At 42.9% G+C, this 19,052-nt stretch overlaps 1 protein-coding gene across 5 annotated transcripts in view; it reads right to left on the bottom strand.

Moving 5' to 3' along the window:
- Nucleotides 1-19,052, bottom strand: part of HPS5 (HPS5 biogenesis of lysosomal organelles complex 2 subunit 2) — a 35,466-nt gene that overhangs the window by 9,717 nt on the left and 6,697 nt on the right. For 2 of the 5 annotated variants that reach the window (XM_056527836.1, XM_056527837.1), the window contains exons 2-15: nucleotides 16,213-16,359; nucleotides 15,872-15,982; nucleotides 14,940-15,004; nucleotides 11,326-11,518; nucleotides 9,425-9,558; nucleotides 9,086-9,301; nucleotides 7,814-7,885; nucleotides 7,644-7,732; nucleotides 5,726-5,904; nucleotides 5,476-5,634; nucleotides 2,061-2,235; nucleotides 1,623-1,746; nucleotides 867-1,016; nucleotides 659-739 (exon numbers count right to left, since the gene is read on the bottom strand). In XM_056527836.1, coding sequence (XP_056383811.1) covers nucleotides 659-739; nucleotides 867-1,016; nucleotides 1,623-1,746; nucleotides 2,061-2,235; nucleotides 5,476-5,634; nucleotides 5,726-5,904; nucleotides 7,644-7,732; nucleotides 7,814-7,885; nucleotides 9,086-9,301; nucleotides 9,425-9,558; nucleotides 11,326-11,518; nucleotides 14,940-15,004; nucleotides 15,872-15,982; nucleotides 16,213-16,314 — 1,850 coding nt within the window. In that variant the 5' untranslated portion in view covers nucleotides 16,315-16,359. Of the gene's footprint in view, nucleotides 1-658; nucleotides 740-866; nucleotides 1,017-1,622; nucleotides 1,747-2,060; nucleotides 2,236-5,475; nucleotides 5,635-5,725; nucleotides 5,905-7,643; nucleotides 7,733-7,813; nucleotides 7,886-9,085; nucleotides 9,302-9,424; nucleotides 9,559-11,325; nucleotides 11,519-14,939; nucleotides 15,005-15,871; nucleotides 15,983-16,212; nucleotides 16,362-17,271; nucleotides 17,291-19,052 lie in introns of those variants that run through there. The other 3 variants (XM_056527839.1, XM_056527840.1, XM_056527838.1) reach the window with 3 other exon arrangements.

Raw genomic sequence — 19,052 nt, 5'->3', positions numbered from 1 at the left:
GTAAAGAAAACCTGACTAAACCCGTTGATAAATGTCCATAAGTGACCCCACCAGCAGAATAGTGAGTGCAGCTCTGGAGTATAATACAGGATATAACTCAGGATCAGTACAGGATAAGTAATGTAATGTATGTACACAGTGACCTCACCAGCAGAATAGTGAGTACAGCTCTGGAGTATAATACAGGATATAATCAGGATCAGTACAGGATAAGTAATGTAATGTATGTACACAGTGATCTCACCAGCAGAATAGTGAGTGCAGCTCTGGGTATAATACAGGATATAACTCCGGATCAGTACAGGATAAGTAATGTAATGTATGTGCACAGTGACCTCACCAGCAGAATAGTGAGTACAGCTCTGGAGTATAATACAGGGTATAACTCAGGATCAGTACAGGATAAGTAATGTATGTACACAGTGACCTCACCAGCAGAATAGCGAGTACAGCTATGGGGTATAATACAGGATATAACTCAGGATCAGTACAGGATAAGTAATGTAATCTAATTATTCAAGTGACCCACTATTTCTCAGATCATTATTTTATATAGAAACAGTAATATTGTGGACCTCTCCAAATTTTGTTTTGATGGAAATGGAGACTTGTTATCACAGACAGATGGCAGCTATAAATGCTCAGATTTATTACTTACAGGGCCTCTGAGGTGGCAGACTTTAGCTCGCCTAGTAGGATTTCTTCTACTGAGGGTTCAGGAGGCTGCACATGATCCACCCTGTGAAATGTAAAGTTTGCAAAAATGAATACACAAAATCTGCAGACTAGCACAAACACTATCAAAAAATTCACAAAAATAGACAACCCCCCAGTGCCCCCACCCTCTCCTGTAACAATGGACTCACTCAGTCCTCTCCTCCTCTGGTTGGGTCACCCCATTAGTAGTCACTTCCAGGGGCTGCTCTTCTGTGGTCGGCTCCTGCTTTCTCCTAATTTCTGGACTCATATGGAGGGTCCCTATTTTTTCTGAGGTTTTTCGAACAAAACTGGAAACACTGGAACCAAAACATTTTTTGGTGGGGAGGTTATTATGAAGAACTATAGAAGCTATTTAAAGAAATCCATTAAAGGGGTACTCTGCTGCTCAGCGTTTGGAACAAACTGTTCCGAATGCTGGAGCAAGCACCGGGAGCTTGTGACGTCATAGCCCCGACCCCTGTATGCAAGTCTCTGGGAGGGGGCGTGACAGCTGTCACGCCCCCTCCCATAGACTTGCATTGAGGGGGCGGGGCATGACATCATGGGAGCGGGGCTATTATGTCACGAGCTCCCGGCTCCAGCGTTAGCAACAGTTTGTTCCAAACGCTGAGCAGATGATTACCCCTTTAACAAATGCAATATCAATTGCAAAATTTCTATTACTTCACCAATAAAATTAATGTGCCCATTAAATCATTGGAGTATATAAGATTCCTACCCGGTATAAAGTACAAATTGCATTACTGCAATGATAAATGGGCACACCCAGTGTTAGAAAATGGTACTGCAGCTTTCTATTTTTTTAAATCTTTTATTTCTTATCTATCTTTTAGTCATTAATTTATAAAATATTTCCTACTGCATGTGAACAATCTCCATCACGTTATTAACCCACGCATTACCTTTCTTTCACTGCTTGTAGAGACACACGGGGTGATGTGGAGCGGAATGGCAATGTGATGTTAAATGGTAGGAGGGGCTCGGTCCGATCGCTCTCCATATTCACAGATGCATGTGAAACGGTGTCTGATGGGCGGAACATGCATGAAAAACAGGCCAACAATGAGTGAAATAAAAGAAATATGAGGGAGAGTCCACAACTGCAATGGGCTTCTCCTGAACTCTTCCAAATAATAAAGTGTAGGACATGATGAGAGTTATACTCTTTTAGGGACAGTTCACATTGACAAATATTAGAGGCATTTTTTACCGATACCGTATTATATAAAATCTTCTGCTCCAGTCACCTCCAGAGCTGCATCCAGAATTCCTACCATCATTTTCCCTCTAACAGCTGGGTGGATTATTCAGACAGTGATACTGTATAAGAGTTTTTTTACCCAGTTCTGCTTGTTCTTCATCCGGATGTACAGAAAGCTCCCGCAGCCTCTCATCCTCCGACAGCGTCTGACTGTGCAGTGATCCGGAGTCTTCATCAGACTGACTGTTCCTACGACTGATCACCCGGTAGATCCCACAATCCATCACATTAAAACTCTCCTGAAAAGCAGAGCACTGGTGCGAGATCAATTTTTGCAATCTTTACTAAATAATCTGTAACTGTTTTGCACTTACAGCTCCTACGCAGGCCTGTGTGTCTCCATGGTTACAGACTACAAACATATCCTGTGTAGTCTGATCCTGTAGGCCTTTGTGTCTCCATGGTTACAGACTACAAACATATCCTGTGTAGTCTGATCCTGTAGGCCTGTGTGTCTCCATGGTTACAGACTACAAACATATCCTGTGTAGTCTGATCCTGTAGGCCTGTGTGTCTCCATGGTTACAGACTACAAACATATCCTGTGTAGTCTGATCCTGTAGGCCTGTGTGTCTCCATGGTTACAGACTACAAACATATCCTGTGTAGTCTGATCCTGTAGGCCTGTGTGTCTCCATGGTTACAGACTACAAACATATCCTGTGTAGTCTGATCCTGTAGGCCTGTGTGTCTCCATGGTTACAGACTACAAACATATCCTGTGTAGTCTGATCCTGTAGGCCTGTGTGTCTCCATGGTTACAGACTACAAACATATCCTGTGTAGTCTGATCCTGTAGGCCTGTGTGTCTCCATGGTTACAGACTACAAACATATCCTGTGTAGTCTGATCCTGTAGGCCTGTGTGTCTCCATGGTTACAGACTACAAACATATCCTGTGTAGTCTGATCCTGTAGGCCTGTGTGTCTCCATGGTTACAGACTACAAACATATCCTGTGTAGTCTGATCCTGTAGGCCTGTGTGTCTCCATGGTTACAGACTACAAACATATCCTGTGTAGTCTCATCCGGTTAGCCTATTTGTCTCCATGGTTACAAACTACAAACAAATCCTGTGTAGTCTGATCCTGTAGGCCTGTGTGTCTCCATGGTTACAGACTATAAACATATCCTGTGTAGTCTCATCCGGTTAGCCTATTTGTCTCCATGGTTACAGACTACAAACAAATCCTGTGTAGCCTGATCCTGTAGGCCTATGGATCTCCATGGTTACAGACTACAAACATATCCTGTGCAGTCTCATCCTGTAAGCCTATTTGTCTCCATGGTTACAGACTACAAGCAAATCCTGTGTAGTCTGATCCTGTAGGCCTGTGTGTCTCCATGGTTACAGACTACAAACAAATCCTGTGTAGTCTGATCCTGTAGGCCAGTGTGTCTCCATGGTTACAGACTACAAACCTATCCTGTGTAGTATCATCCTGTAAGCCTATTTGTCTCCATGGTTACAGACTACAAACAAATCCTGTGTAGTCTCATCCTGTAGGCCTATGTATCTCCATTGTTACAGACTAACCATGGACACACACAGGTCAACATCATTTGTTTGTAGTCTGTAACAATGGAGATACATAGGCCTACAGGATCAGACTACACAGGATTTGCTTGTAGTCTGTAACCATGGAGACGCACAGGTCTACGGGATTTTTGTACAGACTACAAGCAAATCCTGTGTAGTCTGATCCTGTAGGCCTGTGTCTCCATGGTTACGGACTTCAAACAAATCCTGTAGACCTGTGTGTCTCCATGGTTACAGACTACAAACATATCCTGTGTAGCCTGATCCTGTAGACCTGTGTGTTTCCATGGTTACAGACTACAAACATATCCTGTGTAGTCTGATCCTGTAGGCCTGTGTGTCTCCATGGTTACAGACTACAAACATCCTGTGTAGTCTGATCCTGTAGGCCTTTGTGTCTCCATGGTTACAGACTACAAACATATCCTGTGTAGTCTGATCCTGTAGGCCTGTGTGTCTCCATGGTTACAGACTACAAACATATCCTGTGTAGTCTCATCCGGTTAGCCTATTTGTCTCCATGGTTACAAACTACAAACAAATCCTGTGTAGTCTGATCCTGTAGGCCTGTGTGTCTCCATGGTTACAGACTATAAACATATCCTGTGTAGTCTCATCCGGTTAGCCTATTTGTCTCCATGGTTACAGACTACAAACAAATCCTGTGTAGCCTGATCCTGTAGGCCTATGGATCTCCATGGTTACAGACTACAAACATATCCTGTGCAGTCTCATCCTGTAAGCCTATTTGTCTCCATGGTTACAGACTACAAGCAAATCCTGTGTAGTCTGATCCTGTAGGCCTGTGTGTCTCCATGGTTACAGACTACAAACCTATCCTGTGTAGTCTCATCCTGTAAGCCTATTTGTCTCCATGGTTACAGACTACAAACAAATCCTGTGTAGTCTCATCCTGTAGGCCTATGTATCTCCATTGTTACAGACTAACCATGGACACACACAGGTCAACATCATTTGTTTGTAGTCTGTAACAATGGAGATACATAGGCCTACAGGATCAGACTACACAGGATTTGCTTGTAGTCTGTAACCATGGAGACGCACAGGTCTACGGGATTTTTGTACAGACTACAAGCAAATCCTGTGTAGTCTGATCCTGTAGGCCTGTGTCTCCATGGTTACGGACTTCAAACAAATCCTGTAGACCTGTGTGTCTCCATGGTTACAGACTACAAACATATCCTGTGTAGCCTGATCCTGTAGACCTGTGTGTTTCCATAGTTACAGACTACAAACAAATCCTGTGTAGTCTGATCCTATAGGCCTGTGTGTCTCCATGGTTACAGACTACAAACAAATCCTGTAGGCCTATGTATCTCCATGGTTACAGACTACAAAACAAATCCTGTGTAGCCTGATCCTATAGGCCTGTGTGTCTCCATGGTTACAGACTACAAAACAAATCCTGTGTAGCCTGATCCTGTAGGCCTGTGTCTCTCCATGGTTACAGACTACAAAATAAAACCTGTAGGCCTATGTATCTCCATAGTTACAGACTACAAACAAATCCTGTAGACCTGTGTGTCTCCATGGTTACAGACTACAAACAAATCATGTGTAGTCTGGTCTGATCCTGTACCCATAGGGATAGATGAACGACAGTGATCCATGACTTCAGGATCAGACTAAGCAGGGCTTGTTTGTAGTCTACAACTATAGAGACACACGTTTGCATAGGAGCTGTATACTATTGTTAATTAGGAACATTTGCAAACTTGTTGTACAGCTGGACATATCCTTTAAGTCAGTGGTCTCCAAACTGGGGACCTCCAGATGTGGCAAAACTACAACTCCCAGCATGCCCGGACAGCCAACGGCTGTCCGGGCATGCTGGGAGTTTTAGTTTTTGCCACATCTGGGGGTCTACAGTTTGAAGACCACTGCCTTAGACTTGGAGGATGCTCCCTTTGGGCAATGGTAACCCAATGCTTACATGAGATGAGATGCTGCTCCTCCTGCTGCTGCAGGCAGAGTCCATGGGCTCCGCTCTGGAGAGGATGTCCTCCATCTGAGCGATCAGGTCTTGTTGTACCACCAGATCCAGCTGAGACTTTAGGTGTTCCAGCTTATCTATAGGCAACGCTTTTCGGGCCTACAAGATAAAACATCCCAGCGGGTTACACCCGGCTCCTCCGGTTACACAGAGTCACATATACCTGTAATGGACGTCACCGCTCACTCACTTTGCTGGTAATGATGGCGTTCTGGAATATATGGCAGACTCTGGCCGCCAAACCCCACAGGTTCCGTTTGATCAGCCGCTCCACACATCTGTCCACAGGAAGCAGGGAGAGGTGGGAGATCTTCCCGTCCACGTGGAGGCAGAATAGTTCGTTCTTGTATACAGATATGTCCTGGATACCTGCAGAGCGAGAGGTTTGGTTACATCCAATATGGCCACCAATATGGCATATCTGCCTAGTGATGCATTAGCAGTGGCAGAGAGATAAGGGTTATGGCGGTCATGGTTAAAACGGACCGCCAAAGCCTAGGATGCCCAGAGGGTCTCCTGCCACATCAAGCCCTTGAGGGTCTGGAACACAAGCTCATGATGAACTGAAGAATAACTAGGAATAAGTGATAAGTAAATAGAGGGAACTGGTCTGGCCTCTCCGAGAGCTGGAACTCAGTTTGGTTCTGTGTTTGGAGGTGAGAATTGTGCTTGACTCTTTATTCAGGGGTCTATCCTCAGGGGGGGTCAGAACTCAGAATGGGTCTCTCTTCAGGGGGGGGGGGTCAGAACTCAGAATGCATCTCTCTTCAGGGGGGGGGTCAGAACTCAGAATGGGTCTCTCTTCAGGGGGTCAGAACTCAGAATGCATCTGTGTTTGGAATTCAGATTGGCTCTCTTTTTGAGGCTCAACATTTAGCTTGGCTCTTTTCAGAATCCAGCTCTCTCTGTTTGGAGGTGGTCGTAACTCATCTCGGCTCACTATTTGGAGTTCAGAATTTCTCGGCTCCCTGATCAAGGGTCAGAACTCAGTTATGGTCTCTGTTCATGGATAGGAACTCAGCTTAGCTCTCTATTCGAAGATTGGAACTCAGCTTGGATCTCTATTCAGGGTTGGAATTTTGCTTGGATCTCTATTTGGGGGTCTGAACTCAGCTGGGATCTCTGGGACGAAATTCAAATTGGGTCTTTCTTCAGGGTTCAGAATTCGTCTCCTCTTTGGTCTCTATTTGTTTAGAGGGGATGGAAATCAGCTTGCGTCCTCTTTGGAGGGGAGGTCTGAACTCCACTTGGGTTTCTCTTCAGAGTTCTGAACTAAACTTGTGTTCTATTCAAGGGTTAAGAACGTACCCTGGGGATTAGTTCAGGGGTGGGTCATTCGTTTTGGGATCTATTTACAGGTTTTAAAGGGGTATTCCGGGCAAAAACATTTTATCCTCTATCCAAAGGATAGGGGATAAGATGTCTGATCGCGGGCGGCTGCTGAATCTCCAGTTTCGGAAACCTCCGGGTTTTCGGGACTGGGGACGTGGCGTTACGCCACGCCCCCTCCATTCATATCTATGGGAGGGGGCGTGACGGCCGTCACGCCCCCTCCCATAGACATGAATGGAGGGGGCAAGGCGAAGACGTCACGTCCCCAGTCCCGGAAACCCGGAGGTTTCCGAAACTGGAGATTCAGCACCTGCATAGAATGAGAGTGCTGCAGGGAGATCGCCGGGGGGTCTCAGCAGCGGGCCCCCCCCCCCCCAAGCCCCACCCCCGCAAACAGACATCTTATCCTCTATCCTTTGGATAAGGGATAAAATGTTTTTGCCCGGAATACCCCTTTAACTTAGCTTAGGCTCTATTAAGGGTCAACATTTATTTGGGGAACTGGTGTCTGAGTTAATATGGGGTTTGACCTGATGTCTTTATCGGTCATAGTTGCCCTCACACTTAATTTCACACAGGTATAGTAAAAACTTAGGTGGGGGCCGATTAAACAGTTTGCTATAGGGCCCAGCGCTTATAATACATCACAATGAACTACTCAGGAACCTTGGAAATCTGGGTGACAGTCCATGTAGAAATTTCAGTGATCTTAGCTGCCACCCAGCTTTCTTAGAAACAGAAATAAATATAAAATTCCAAAAAATGTCAGAACTTGCCTTTTATTTGACTCCACAGCAGAACCTGAGCATTCTCAGGGATGAACACATAGACCCCCCGCTCTGTCCACGTCAGGACGCTCTGATCGCTGCGGAACAAGACAACATCATGTTAGTTCTGGTTCTTCATAGTCAAATCCTGAGGATAAAAATCCTATGTCACATCTCACCTGACAAACAGGAGCTTGGCAAAGGCTAAAGACTGAGGAGGACCAGGGGAGGAATCGTACTGAGGGTCCGACCTGTAGATGAAGAAACAAAACAAATCATATAAAGAAAATCCCATCCCACTATTACTATACATACTGATCCCACATAAATAGAAACAGTATTATACAGATAGAGCTGGAGGGGAGGGGTATAACCACTATATATCCTGATCCCTTAGAGATAGCAGCAGCAGTATACAGATAGAGCAGGAGGGGAGGATGTATAACTACTATATACAGTGGTCCCTCAACATATGATATTAATTGGTTCCAGGAGAACCATCATATGTTGAAACCATCATATGTCGAGTACATATCTCTATGGGAAACTGCTAATTGGTTCTGGGATGACCATTGTATGTGGAGTGTATGGGGAGTGTTTACCAAACCAGGGTGCCTCCAGCTGTTGCACAACTACAACTCCCAGCATGCATGTACAGCCATTGACTGTCTGGGCATGCTGGGAGTTATAGTTTTGCAACAGCTGGAGGCGCACTGATAGGGAAACATTGATGTATGGGGTGTATAGTGTATATATGTATTGTATGTGATGTGTGACATTGCATACAGTACTGTACAGTTCTTTAAATACCTTCAGGGGGGACAGAATGTCCTCCATTACCATCCTGCCGACTACAGCTCTATAGGAAACGAAGGGGAGGGCAGCCAGCAGCTCATTGGATGCCTGCAGCAAGATGCTGCAGGCTATTGGCTATGGCTGCACTGGGGGGGGCGGGGCTTACACAGAGCTCACAGTGGAAGCCTGCGTGAGTTAGCAGGACAGCATGTGAGTGACAGGAGGCAGAACGGGGCACACGGGGCACATTAAACAACTGTCAGTTGCTGAAGTTGTCAGCGCTGTCAGATAGCTGTTTGTACGATGGCCCCGACACACAGCAGCATCATATGTCGAGGCTGCCTTCAACATACGATGGGCTCTGAGAGGCCATCATATGTTGAAATGATCATATGTCGGGGCCATCATAAGTCGGGGGGTCACTGTATATATATCCTGATCCCATAGAGATAGCAGCAGTATACAGATAGAGCTGGAGGGGAGGTGTATAGCTACCATATATACTGAGCCCATAGAGATAGCAGCAGCATACAGATAGAGCTGGAGGGGTATAACTACTAGATATTTCCTTATCCCATAGAGATAACGGCAGCAGTATACAGATAGAGCAGTAGTGAGTTGTTCATGGTGACCAGGTGGTCAGAACCATATATTACCGCATGTTGATGACAGGCAGCGGCGGTGCAGACAGGAGCTGCTTGAACTGGTGGGTACTTTGCACTTCTCCCTCGAAGTTGACTTCCCACATCCTGGACCCTGGCCGGGCGCAGTACAGAATCGACTGCTGGGCCCCTGAGCTGCGTCCTCCAGGGAAGAAACAAGCCCCATATTCTCCATCTCTTTCCTTGTTGCCGATTTTCCAGAATTTCTCCCTGGTCGACGACACATAACAAAAAGTCACCAACTACATCAATATGTCATCACTCCACAACAACAGGTCAACCACATGGGGCGCCAAAGAGCGTAAAATAATTTATATCAATAAAGCAGCGCACCTCTCAGTGTCACACAGATAGGAGCGGGTCAGGGAGGAGATGAGCAGGCGGCCGTCCATGTAATCCAGCTGCACCACACGCGAGTCCACGCTGGTGATTATCTGAACCGGGAACATCACGAATGCGGCAGCGGCCTGGGCAGGAAAGAGTTTAAGTTCCTTATTGTCTAGGGTAGTGTTTCCCAACCAGGGTCCCTCCAGCTGTTGCAAAACTACAACTCCCAGCATGCCCGGACAGCCAACGGCTGTCCGGTCATGCTGGGTGTTGTAGTTTTGCAACAGCTGGAGGCACCCTGTTTGGGTAACTTTCCTCTATGGTATCTTTTTTTAATCTTATTTTATATTCCATACATAAAAAAAAAAAAAAAGAAAAAAATACAAAATCAATGAATAATAATAAAACCCCAACCACCCTGTTTGGAGAGAAAAAATTTAATTAAATAAATAATGTAAAAATGAAATAAAAAAAAATATTAATAATTTAATAATAAATAATATTAATTTAATAATGATGTAATAATAATAATAATATTGTAATAATAATATTAAAATAATAATAATAATAATAAATGAATAATATTAGTAATTTAATAATAATATTTTAATTATTATAATATTATTTTAATAATAATATTCATTTAATAATAATATCAATATAATAATAATAATAATATTATTAATTTAATAATTATACGATTATTAATTTATTATTATTATTATTGTTATTATTTATCATTATTCCTCCTCCTCTATGGTATCTCCATGCACTGAGCTTGCGCTTATATGGAGCAGTCAATCTAGTGTATAGCATGGTGATCAGAGAGCGAATGCTTTAAGTAGCGTTCCTTATTGTCACTATAGGGTAGTTTTTCCCATCCAGAGTGCCAGCTGTTGCATAACTACAACTCCCAGCATGCCAGGGCAGCAGTTGGCTGTTCGGGCATGCTGGGAGTTGTAGTTTTGCAACAGCTGGAGGCACCATGGTTGGGAAGCATTACTCTAGGGTATCCCTTGCTGTAATTGAAATCCTCTCTGCATACATTGAGTTTGTGATTATACATAGCAGCCAATCTAAACAAGCAAAGCTGAAGTGTAAAGCATGGTGATCAGAGAGAGAATGCTTTAAAGGGGTTATCCAGGAATTTTTATTTTTTTATATATATCTCTACTGACTCTAGAAAGTTAAACAGATTTGTAAATTACCTCTATTAAAAAATCTTAATCCTTTCAGTACTTATGAGCAGCTGAAGTTGAGTTGTTCTTTTCTATCTAAGTGCTCTCTGATGACACCTGTCTCGGGAACTATCCAGAGTAAGGGTACGTTCCCACACAGCGTATTTTGCTGCGTATTTGCTGCGTATTTGGTGCTGCGTATTTTCCTACCCATTGACTTCAACAGAGAAAATAAAATACGCAGCAGCAAATACGCAGCAAATACGCCGTGTGGGAATGTACCCTAAAAGCAAATCCCCATAGCAAACCTATCCTACTCTGTGCAGTTCCTGAGATAAGCAGAGATGTCAGCAGAGAGCAATGATGCCAGACGGAAAACAACAACTCAACTTCAGCAGCTGATGATTATTGGAAGGATTAAGATTTTTTTATTAGAAGTAATTTACAAATCTGTTTAACTTTCTGGAGTCAGTTGATATAAAAAAAAAAAAAAGTTTTTTCCTGGAATACCCCTTTAAGTAGCATTCCTTATTGTAACTCTTGGGCAGTGTTTCCCAAACAGAGAGCCTCCAGCTGTTGCAAAACTACAACTCCCAGCATTACCGGACAGCCAACATCATGCACAGAAGCCAACCTTAACAAGCAGAGCTGCGGTGTAAAGCATAGTGAGATAGAGAAAATAAAAAGAGCCTCCGTATGGAAGCAGATTTCATGCAGTCCCGTACTCACCTTTCCCTGCTTGGCAGAGTTTAACTTGATGGCGGACACTTTTCCAACATGGTCGCCGACAAACACCCGCAGTACCGCAGAGTCCCAGCAGAGGGCAGTCACCTTGCGCCCCTTGTGCTCAGAAGACACGTAGATCCTTTCTGGTTTCCCACGACGTTCCTGGTTCAATTCCCAGACGACCACAATCCCCTGACTGCAGGGAACAAGGAGTTAAAAAAAAAAAGCGGAGCAATGAGATATATGGAGCCCTTAAATGGACACCCAACCCCAGATCCAATCATTGTGTTCTCCGTTATCAGCCATTTCTAGGATGACTAACCTGGATTATTTATAATCTCTATAAGGCTTCATATATCAGGAAGAAATTCCCTATCCTACAACAAGGGGCAACAACCCTGATCCCATCCCCCAAAGGTGTAAAAACATATGAGTAATTTATGACAACCTAGTGACGAAACCTCAGCTCTCTGAGAGTATTTCCTAATAACCCATATAATAGCTGAGCCGCAGGTTAAAGGGGTACTCCGGTAAAAAACTATTTTTTCAGCTGGCTCCAGAAAGTTAAAACAGATTTGTAAATAACAAAAGGTGGGGTACTCTATCTCCCAGTGTATTGTCCGAGAAATTAGCCTAGAATGGTATCCTCTAACCACTGGAGAAAATGATAAAAAGCTGAAAATGTGGCTGGTTCTCAAGGACTATATAAAAATGATAAGATGCAATAAATTAAAATGTATAGTAAAATGAGAAGAATGTGTGTGTTATTAAATGATAATGGAAAAGGATATGTAGTAAATATAGCTGTTGTAATGAATGGTTAAAAAATAGTGAGTAATAAACGTAGTTGTGGTATTGCGTGGTGTATGTGACAGTAGAATGGTGTCCGGGTGTGAATGGAAACAGTGTTGGTGTTATTGTAATGTAGCAAATGAACCAAAGGGATATATATATTTATATTTATATTTACGTGTGTTACAATAACTCATGTGCTGACCATGTCCAAAGTACAGCCAAATTTTCTGCTTTTTATCATATTTGTAAATTATTTCATTAAACAATCTTAATCCTTCCAGTACTTATCAGCTGCTGAAGTTGAGATGTTCTTTTCTGTCTGACCACAGTGCTCTCTGCTGTTTTGTCTTTTTTTTTTTTTTTCTCTCACTAAAATTTCCCCAAATTTTACATTTTCACAAGGGGTTATAGGAGAAAATGCCCCCTAAAATTTGTAACCCCATCTCTCCTGGGTATGGAAATTCCCCATGTGTGGACGTCATGTGCACTGCGGGTGAACTACAATACTCAGAAGAGAATGAGTCACATTTGGTGTCAGAACAGCAAAAATAAACCCACATGGCCTTCTATTTTGGCAACTACACCCCTCAAGGAATTTAACAAGGGGTACAGTGAGCCTTAACACCTCACAGGTGTTTGACAAATTTCTGCTAAAGTTGGACGTGAAAATGAAAAATTAGATTTTTTTTTCACTAAAATGATGGTGTTACCCTAAATTTTTCATTTTCACAAGGGGTAATAGGAGAAAAAGCCTCCCAAAATGTTTAACCCCATTTCTTCTGAGTATGGAAATACCCCATATGTGTAGGTCAAGTGCTCTGCTGGTGAACTACAATGCTCAGAAGAGAAGGAGCGCCATTGAGCTTTTGGAGATAGAATTTGGTTGGAATAGAAGTCAGGGGCCATGTGAGTTTACAAAGCCCCCCGTGGTGCCAGAACAGTGGACCCCCTCACATGTGACCCTATTTTGGAAACTACACCCCTCACAGAATTTAATAAGGGGTGCAGTGAGCATTTACACCCCACTGGCGTTTGTTCAGCAGGCAACCCGTGCAAACCCCTGATCCCCCCCTACATGTTTGCGATCGACGCAAATTGTCGGTCAATTCAGACCAGCGATTAGCGACGATTCCGGGTCAATCGGGTCTCCGATGACCCGGAAAAAAAAAAAAAAAAAAAAAAAGGGTGATAGGTGGCGTCTCCTTTACCAGCAGGAGTGAGTTGGCATGGGTGCCACCTCACGATCGCGTGATTGATCGGTCCAGACGACCGCCCTGGGTCCTTAAGTGGTTAATATATGGATCTTTTTCACAGGGGAAACCTGACAACGCTCAGGGAAGGGAGTTTCCAGATTTGTCTGGATAAAGTTGAATCACTGTATACTAAAAAGTTCTGAAACTTTCAATCATAGTTTGTGTTACAATTTCTGCCATCTCCGTTAGCTGTCAGTGAAGGGGACCATTCTTACTTAAAAATAAAAGAAACAAAAAACTACAACTCCCAGCATGCCCTGGCCACTGCAGTCTCTCCAACGGTTACAAAGCTACAACTCTCATCATGCTCTGACAATAACAGACTGTCCAGTTGTTTCAATTCCCAGCAAACCCTGACAGCCAAGGACTCTCCAGCTTTTCCAAAACTACAACTCTCAACATCCCCTGGCAACTACAGGCTCTCCAGCTGTTGTAAAACTACAACTCCCATCATCCTCTGACATTATCAAACTCTCTTGCTGTTGCAAAACTACAGTCTACACCAGTCTTTTCCAACCAGGGTGCCTCCAGCTGTTGCAAAACTACAACTCCCAGCATGCCCGGACAGCCAACGGCTGTCCGGGCATGCTGGGAGTTGTAGCTTTGCAACAGCAGGAGGCACCCTGGTTGGAAAACACTGGTCTAGCTAAAAGTGTACTAATCTGCTGCTCTTCAACTGTTACATAACAACAACCCCAATCATGCTCTGATAATAACAGACACTCCAGCTGTTGCGAAGCTACAAATCTCAGTATGTCCTGGCACCCAAGGACTCTCCAGCTTCACAAGAACTACAACTCTCAGCATGCCCTGACAGCCAAGGACTCTCCAGCTTTACCGAAACTACTAAGTCAGAGCAACTGCAGGCTCTACAGCTGTTACAAAACTACAACTCCCGTCATCCTCTGGCAGTATCAGACTCTATTGCTGTAAAACTACAGTCTAGACGAGAGTTCCCTAATCTGCTGCTCTCCAACTGTTGCATAACTACAAATCCCAGCATGCCCTGGCCACTGCAGGCTCTCCAAATGTTGCAAAACTACTACTCCTGTCATGCCCTGACAATAACAGACAATCCAGCTGTTGCAAACCTACAACTCTCAGCATGCCCTGACAGCAAAGGACTCTCCAGTTTTTGCAGAACTACAACTCCCATTATCCTCTGACTGTTGAAAAACTACAATTCCCAGCATGTCCTGACACTGCATTAGGAGTGCACTGGTCCAGAATGATACATCCCACCAACACTGATACATTGTAGCAAACTATCAGGACAACACTGACTTTAATTGTATCTAGACTGGATACAACTGTATTATGCATGTACAGATAACTCAGCCTCTAGATCAGTGCTTCCCAACCAGGGTGCCTCCAGCTGTTGCAAAACTACAACTCTCAGCATGCGAAGACAGACTTTGGCAGCAGCTGGAGGCACACTAGATATAAACAGCCATGCTTCCATTCACTCACAGCAAGCAGAGATCCTGGAGGAATTGAAAAACAAATAGAATGTATCATTGTACAATGGAATCCTTTTCTCCCATAAGATGTCATAGCCGTTGTCCATACCTGGTTGCAACAACCACAAAGTCATTATCATGGGGGCAGCAGGCGACCCTGGAGATAGCGCCCTCCTGCAACCATAACAACACAAAAGGAAAATTATATTGAGAGCAAAGAGAATAAGACAGTGCTGATTGCTTTAAAGCAGTATTTGCCAACCAGGGTGCCTCCAGCTGTTGCAAAACTACAACTTCCTGCATGCCCGGACAGCCTTTGGCTGTCCGGGCATGCTGGGAGTTGTAGTTTTGCAACAGCTGGAGGAACACTGGTAGGGAAACACTGATCTATGTTTAGAATGGCCTCTCCACTGCCTGTTGACTTTGGATGCCAGAGGAGAGAAGGGTCGGGCAAGTGTCCATCTGCATGCTGAGAGTTGTAGTTTTGCAACAGCTGGAGGCACACTGGATGGGAAATACCGATCTATGTGTACAATGGCCTCTTGACTCTCTGTTGACTCTGGATGCCAAAGGAGAGAAGGGTCGGGCAAGTTTTCATCTGCAAAATACATGTGCTAGTGTATACGGGAATGGGGAGTGCATGCTGGGAGTTGCAGTTTGGCAGTAGCTGGAGGCACACGGGTTAGGAATCACTGATCTATATGTACTGTTGCCTCTTTACTCTCCAGTGACTCTAGATATCAGAAGAGTGAAGGGTCGGGCAAGTGTCCCTCTGCTAAATACATGTGCTAGTGTATGTGGGGATGGGGAGTGCATGCTGGGAGTTGCAGTTTGGCAGTAGCTGGAGGCACACGGGTTAGGAAACACTGATCTATATGTACTGTTGCCTCTTTACTTTCCGGGAACTCAAGATATCAAAAGAGTGAAGGGTCGGGCAAGCGACCCTCTGCAAAATCCATTTGTTAGTGTATGCGGAGTGCATGCTGGGAGTTGTAATCTTAACATCGTCTTATAAACTTCTCAATTAATTCCTCCACGTACCTTGTGGGTAAGGAAAAGCCTCTGTTTCCAGCCGTCCCTCTGGATGAGGTTCAGGCCGCCCCCTGAGCTTCCAAGAGCCAGCCATCTCCGGGACACAGCAAGACAGGTACACTGCAAACACAAGCAAGGTCATGTGAGAAGGCAAAGCTGTAGTGTAAAGCATGGAGATCAGAGAAAAAAATAAGTCCTTTAACAGACAACAAGCAGAGATCTTTAAAATGGTTAAAAAAAAAAAAAAAAACTAAAAGCACTAGATACAGTACATTAAAGATGCACATAACAGGTTTAATGCACCCCCCCCCCCCCCCCAAAAAAAAATAAATAAATAAAAACCCTGATACCTTCAATCTGCTGGAATCTAAGCGCAGGGCCGACAGCAAAGGGTCCAGGGAGTCAAATTCTGCCAGGACATGGCTGAAGGCTTCGGCCACCGGGGCAGTCATGGAGGCTGGACTGACGCTACCGCCCTTTACTGCACATCACATTCCCTGAAATGAGAGAATATACATTACATTGCAGTGCCGCTTCTGACTACTAGATGTCCCCCTTGTATGCAAAAATATTAGTTTGTTAACTATTCTAGCAGGAATTCGCACGTACCACACATTGGCCTTCATTTACTATTGCAAACCAGACATGGTTTGTAGGGTTGTGCGCCAGATTCTGGCACATTGCGCCAGAAATTCTTTCTGTGTCCAGAATTCGCCAGAATTGGGGAAAAAAACCTGACTAATTCTCCATTTTACTGTGAAAACCCCGAAAAAGGGGAGTGGTCACAGAAAAGGGGAGTGTTCCCGACATTTACACAAAAACCCAACATATTTACTAAGGTTTCCACAGAAAATGTGGTGGATTTCAGCTGAGGAAAACCCTACAGATAGGAGCATGTGTAAAAAAAAAAAAAAAATTATATATATATATTATATATATATATATAGAAAGTGGAAAATGTAAGGAAACCTTAGTAAATACCGTGGAAAATAAATTGTAGGGAATTAAAACCCACAAAGAAACCTACACAACACTCTTAGTAAATCAGGGCGATTGATAGTACAACAACATAGGGGATAGTATAGGACAGTGTTTCCCAACCAGGGTGCCTCCAGATGTTGCAAAACTACAACTCCCAGCATGCCTGGACAGCCTTCGGCTGTCCAGGCATGCTGGAAGTTGTAGTTTTGCTACGTCTGGAGGCCCTCTGGTTGGGAAATACTGGTATAGGATATTCCTTGGATTGTATATAAAAGCAATACCCTGTCCCACAAGACAGAAGTCTGCCCCAGCTAGATGACCCCCCCCCCCCACCTAAAAAAAAAAAAAAAAAAAACACCAATGTAACCAGCGCCAGAATTTCCTGGTATTATGAAATAAATAATGACTAGAAATCTCAAAAACAAGACGTGAACCGCAGAGAAGAATAAGCACTTCAGGTTATGTAACATCCCACAGGCGCCCCCAGCTGCATTACTTCTCTCTAGAGGGGGAAGAAGGGGAAATTCAACCACAGGCGGGCGGGGGGGGGGGGGGGGGGGGGGACGCCTAAACTAAATGAAAGTGAAAGATACCAAGAATAATTTATCACAACGTAACTATAAAGTTCTTTCTTCATATACGTAGATAGACCTACCTACTCCATGGATATAACCACTATAATACTGCCTCCTATATACAAGGATCTAACCACTATAATACTGCCTCCTATATACAAGAATATAACCACTATAATACTGCCTCCTATATACAAGAATATAACCACTATAATACTGCCTCCTATATACAAGAATATAACCACTATAATACTGCCTCCTATATACAAGGATATAACCACTATAATACTGCCTCCTATATACAAGGATATAACCACTATAATACTGCCTCCTATATACAAGGATATAACCACTATAATACTGCCTCCTATATACAAGAATATAACCACTATAATACTGCCTCCTATATACAAGAATATAACCACTATAATACTGCCTCCTATATACAAGAATATAACCACTATAATACTGCCTCCTATATACAAGGATATAACCACTATAATACTGCCTCCTATATACAAGGATATAACCACTGTAATACTGCCTCCTATATACAAGGATATAACCACTATAATACTGCCTCCTATATACAAGGATATAACCACTATAATACTGCCTCCTATATACAAGGATATAACCACTATAATACTGCCTCCTATATACAAGGATATAACCACTATAATACTGCCTCCTATATACAAGGATATAACCACTATAATACTGCCTCCTATATACAAGGATATAACCACTATAATACTGCCTCCTATATACAAGGATATAACCACTATAATACTGCCTCCTATATACAAGAATATAACCACTATAATACTGCCTCCTATATACAAGAATATAACCACTATAATACTGCCTCCTATATACAAGAATATAACCACTATAATACTGCTCCTATATACAATATAACCACTATAATACTGCCCCTATATACAAGAATATAACTACTATAATACTGCCCCTATATACAAGAATATAACTACTATAATACTGCCCCTATATACAAGAATATAACTACTATAATACTGACACTATATACAAGAATATATCTACTATAATACTGCTCCTATATACAAGAATATAACCACTATAATACTGCTCCTATATACAAGAATATAACCACTATAATACTGCCTCCTATATACAAGAATATAACCACTATAATACTGCCTCCTATATACAAAAATATATCTACTATAATACTGCCTCCTATATACAAGAATATAACTACTATAATACTGCCTCCTATATACAAGAATATAACTACTATAATACTGCCCCTATATACAAGAATATAACTACTATAATACTGCTCCTATATACAAGAATATAACTACTATAATACTGCTCCTATATACATGAATATAACTACTATAATACTACTCCTATATACAAGAATATAACTACTATAATACTGCTCCTATATACAAGAATATAACTACTATAATACTGCCCCTATATACAACAATATAACTACTATAATACTACTCCTATATACAAGAATATAACTACTATAATACTGCTCCTATATACAAGAATAGAACTACTATAATACTGCTCCTATATACAAGAATATAACTACTATAATACTGCTCCTATATACAAGAATATATCTACTATAA

Source organism: Hyla sarda, chromosome 6 (assembly GCF_029499605.1).
Source record: "Hyla sarda isolate aHylSar1 chromosome 6, aHylSar1.hap1, whole genome shotgun sequence".
Lineage (NCBI taxonomy): Eukaryota > Metazoa > Chordata > Amphibia > Anura > Hylidae > Hyla > Hyla sarda.
Note: the sequence above shows the minus strand (reverse complement) of the source record. Positions and strands in the feature narration are given on the sequence as shown.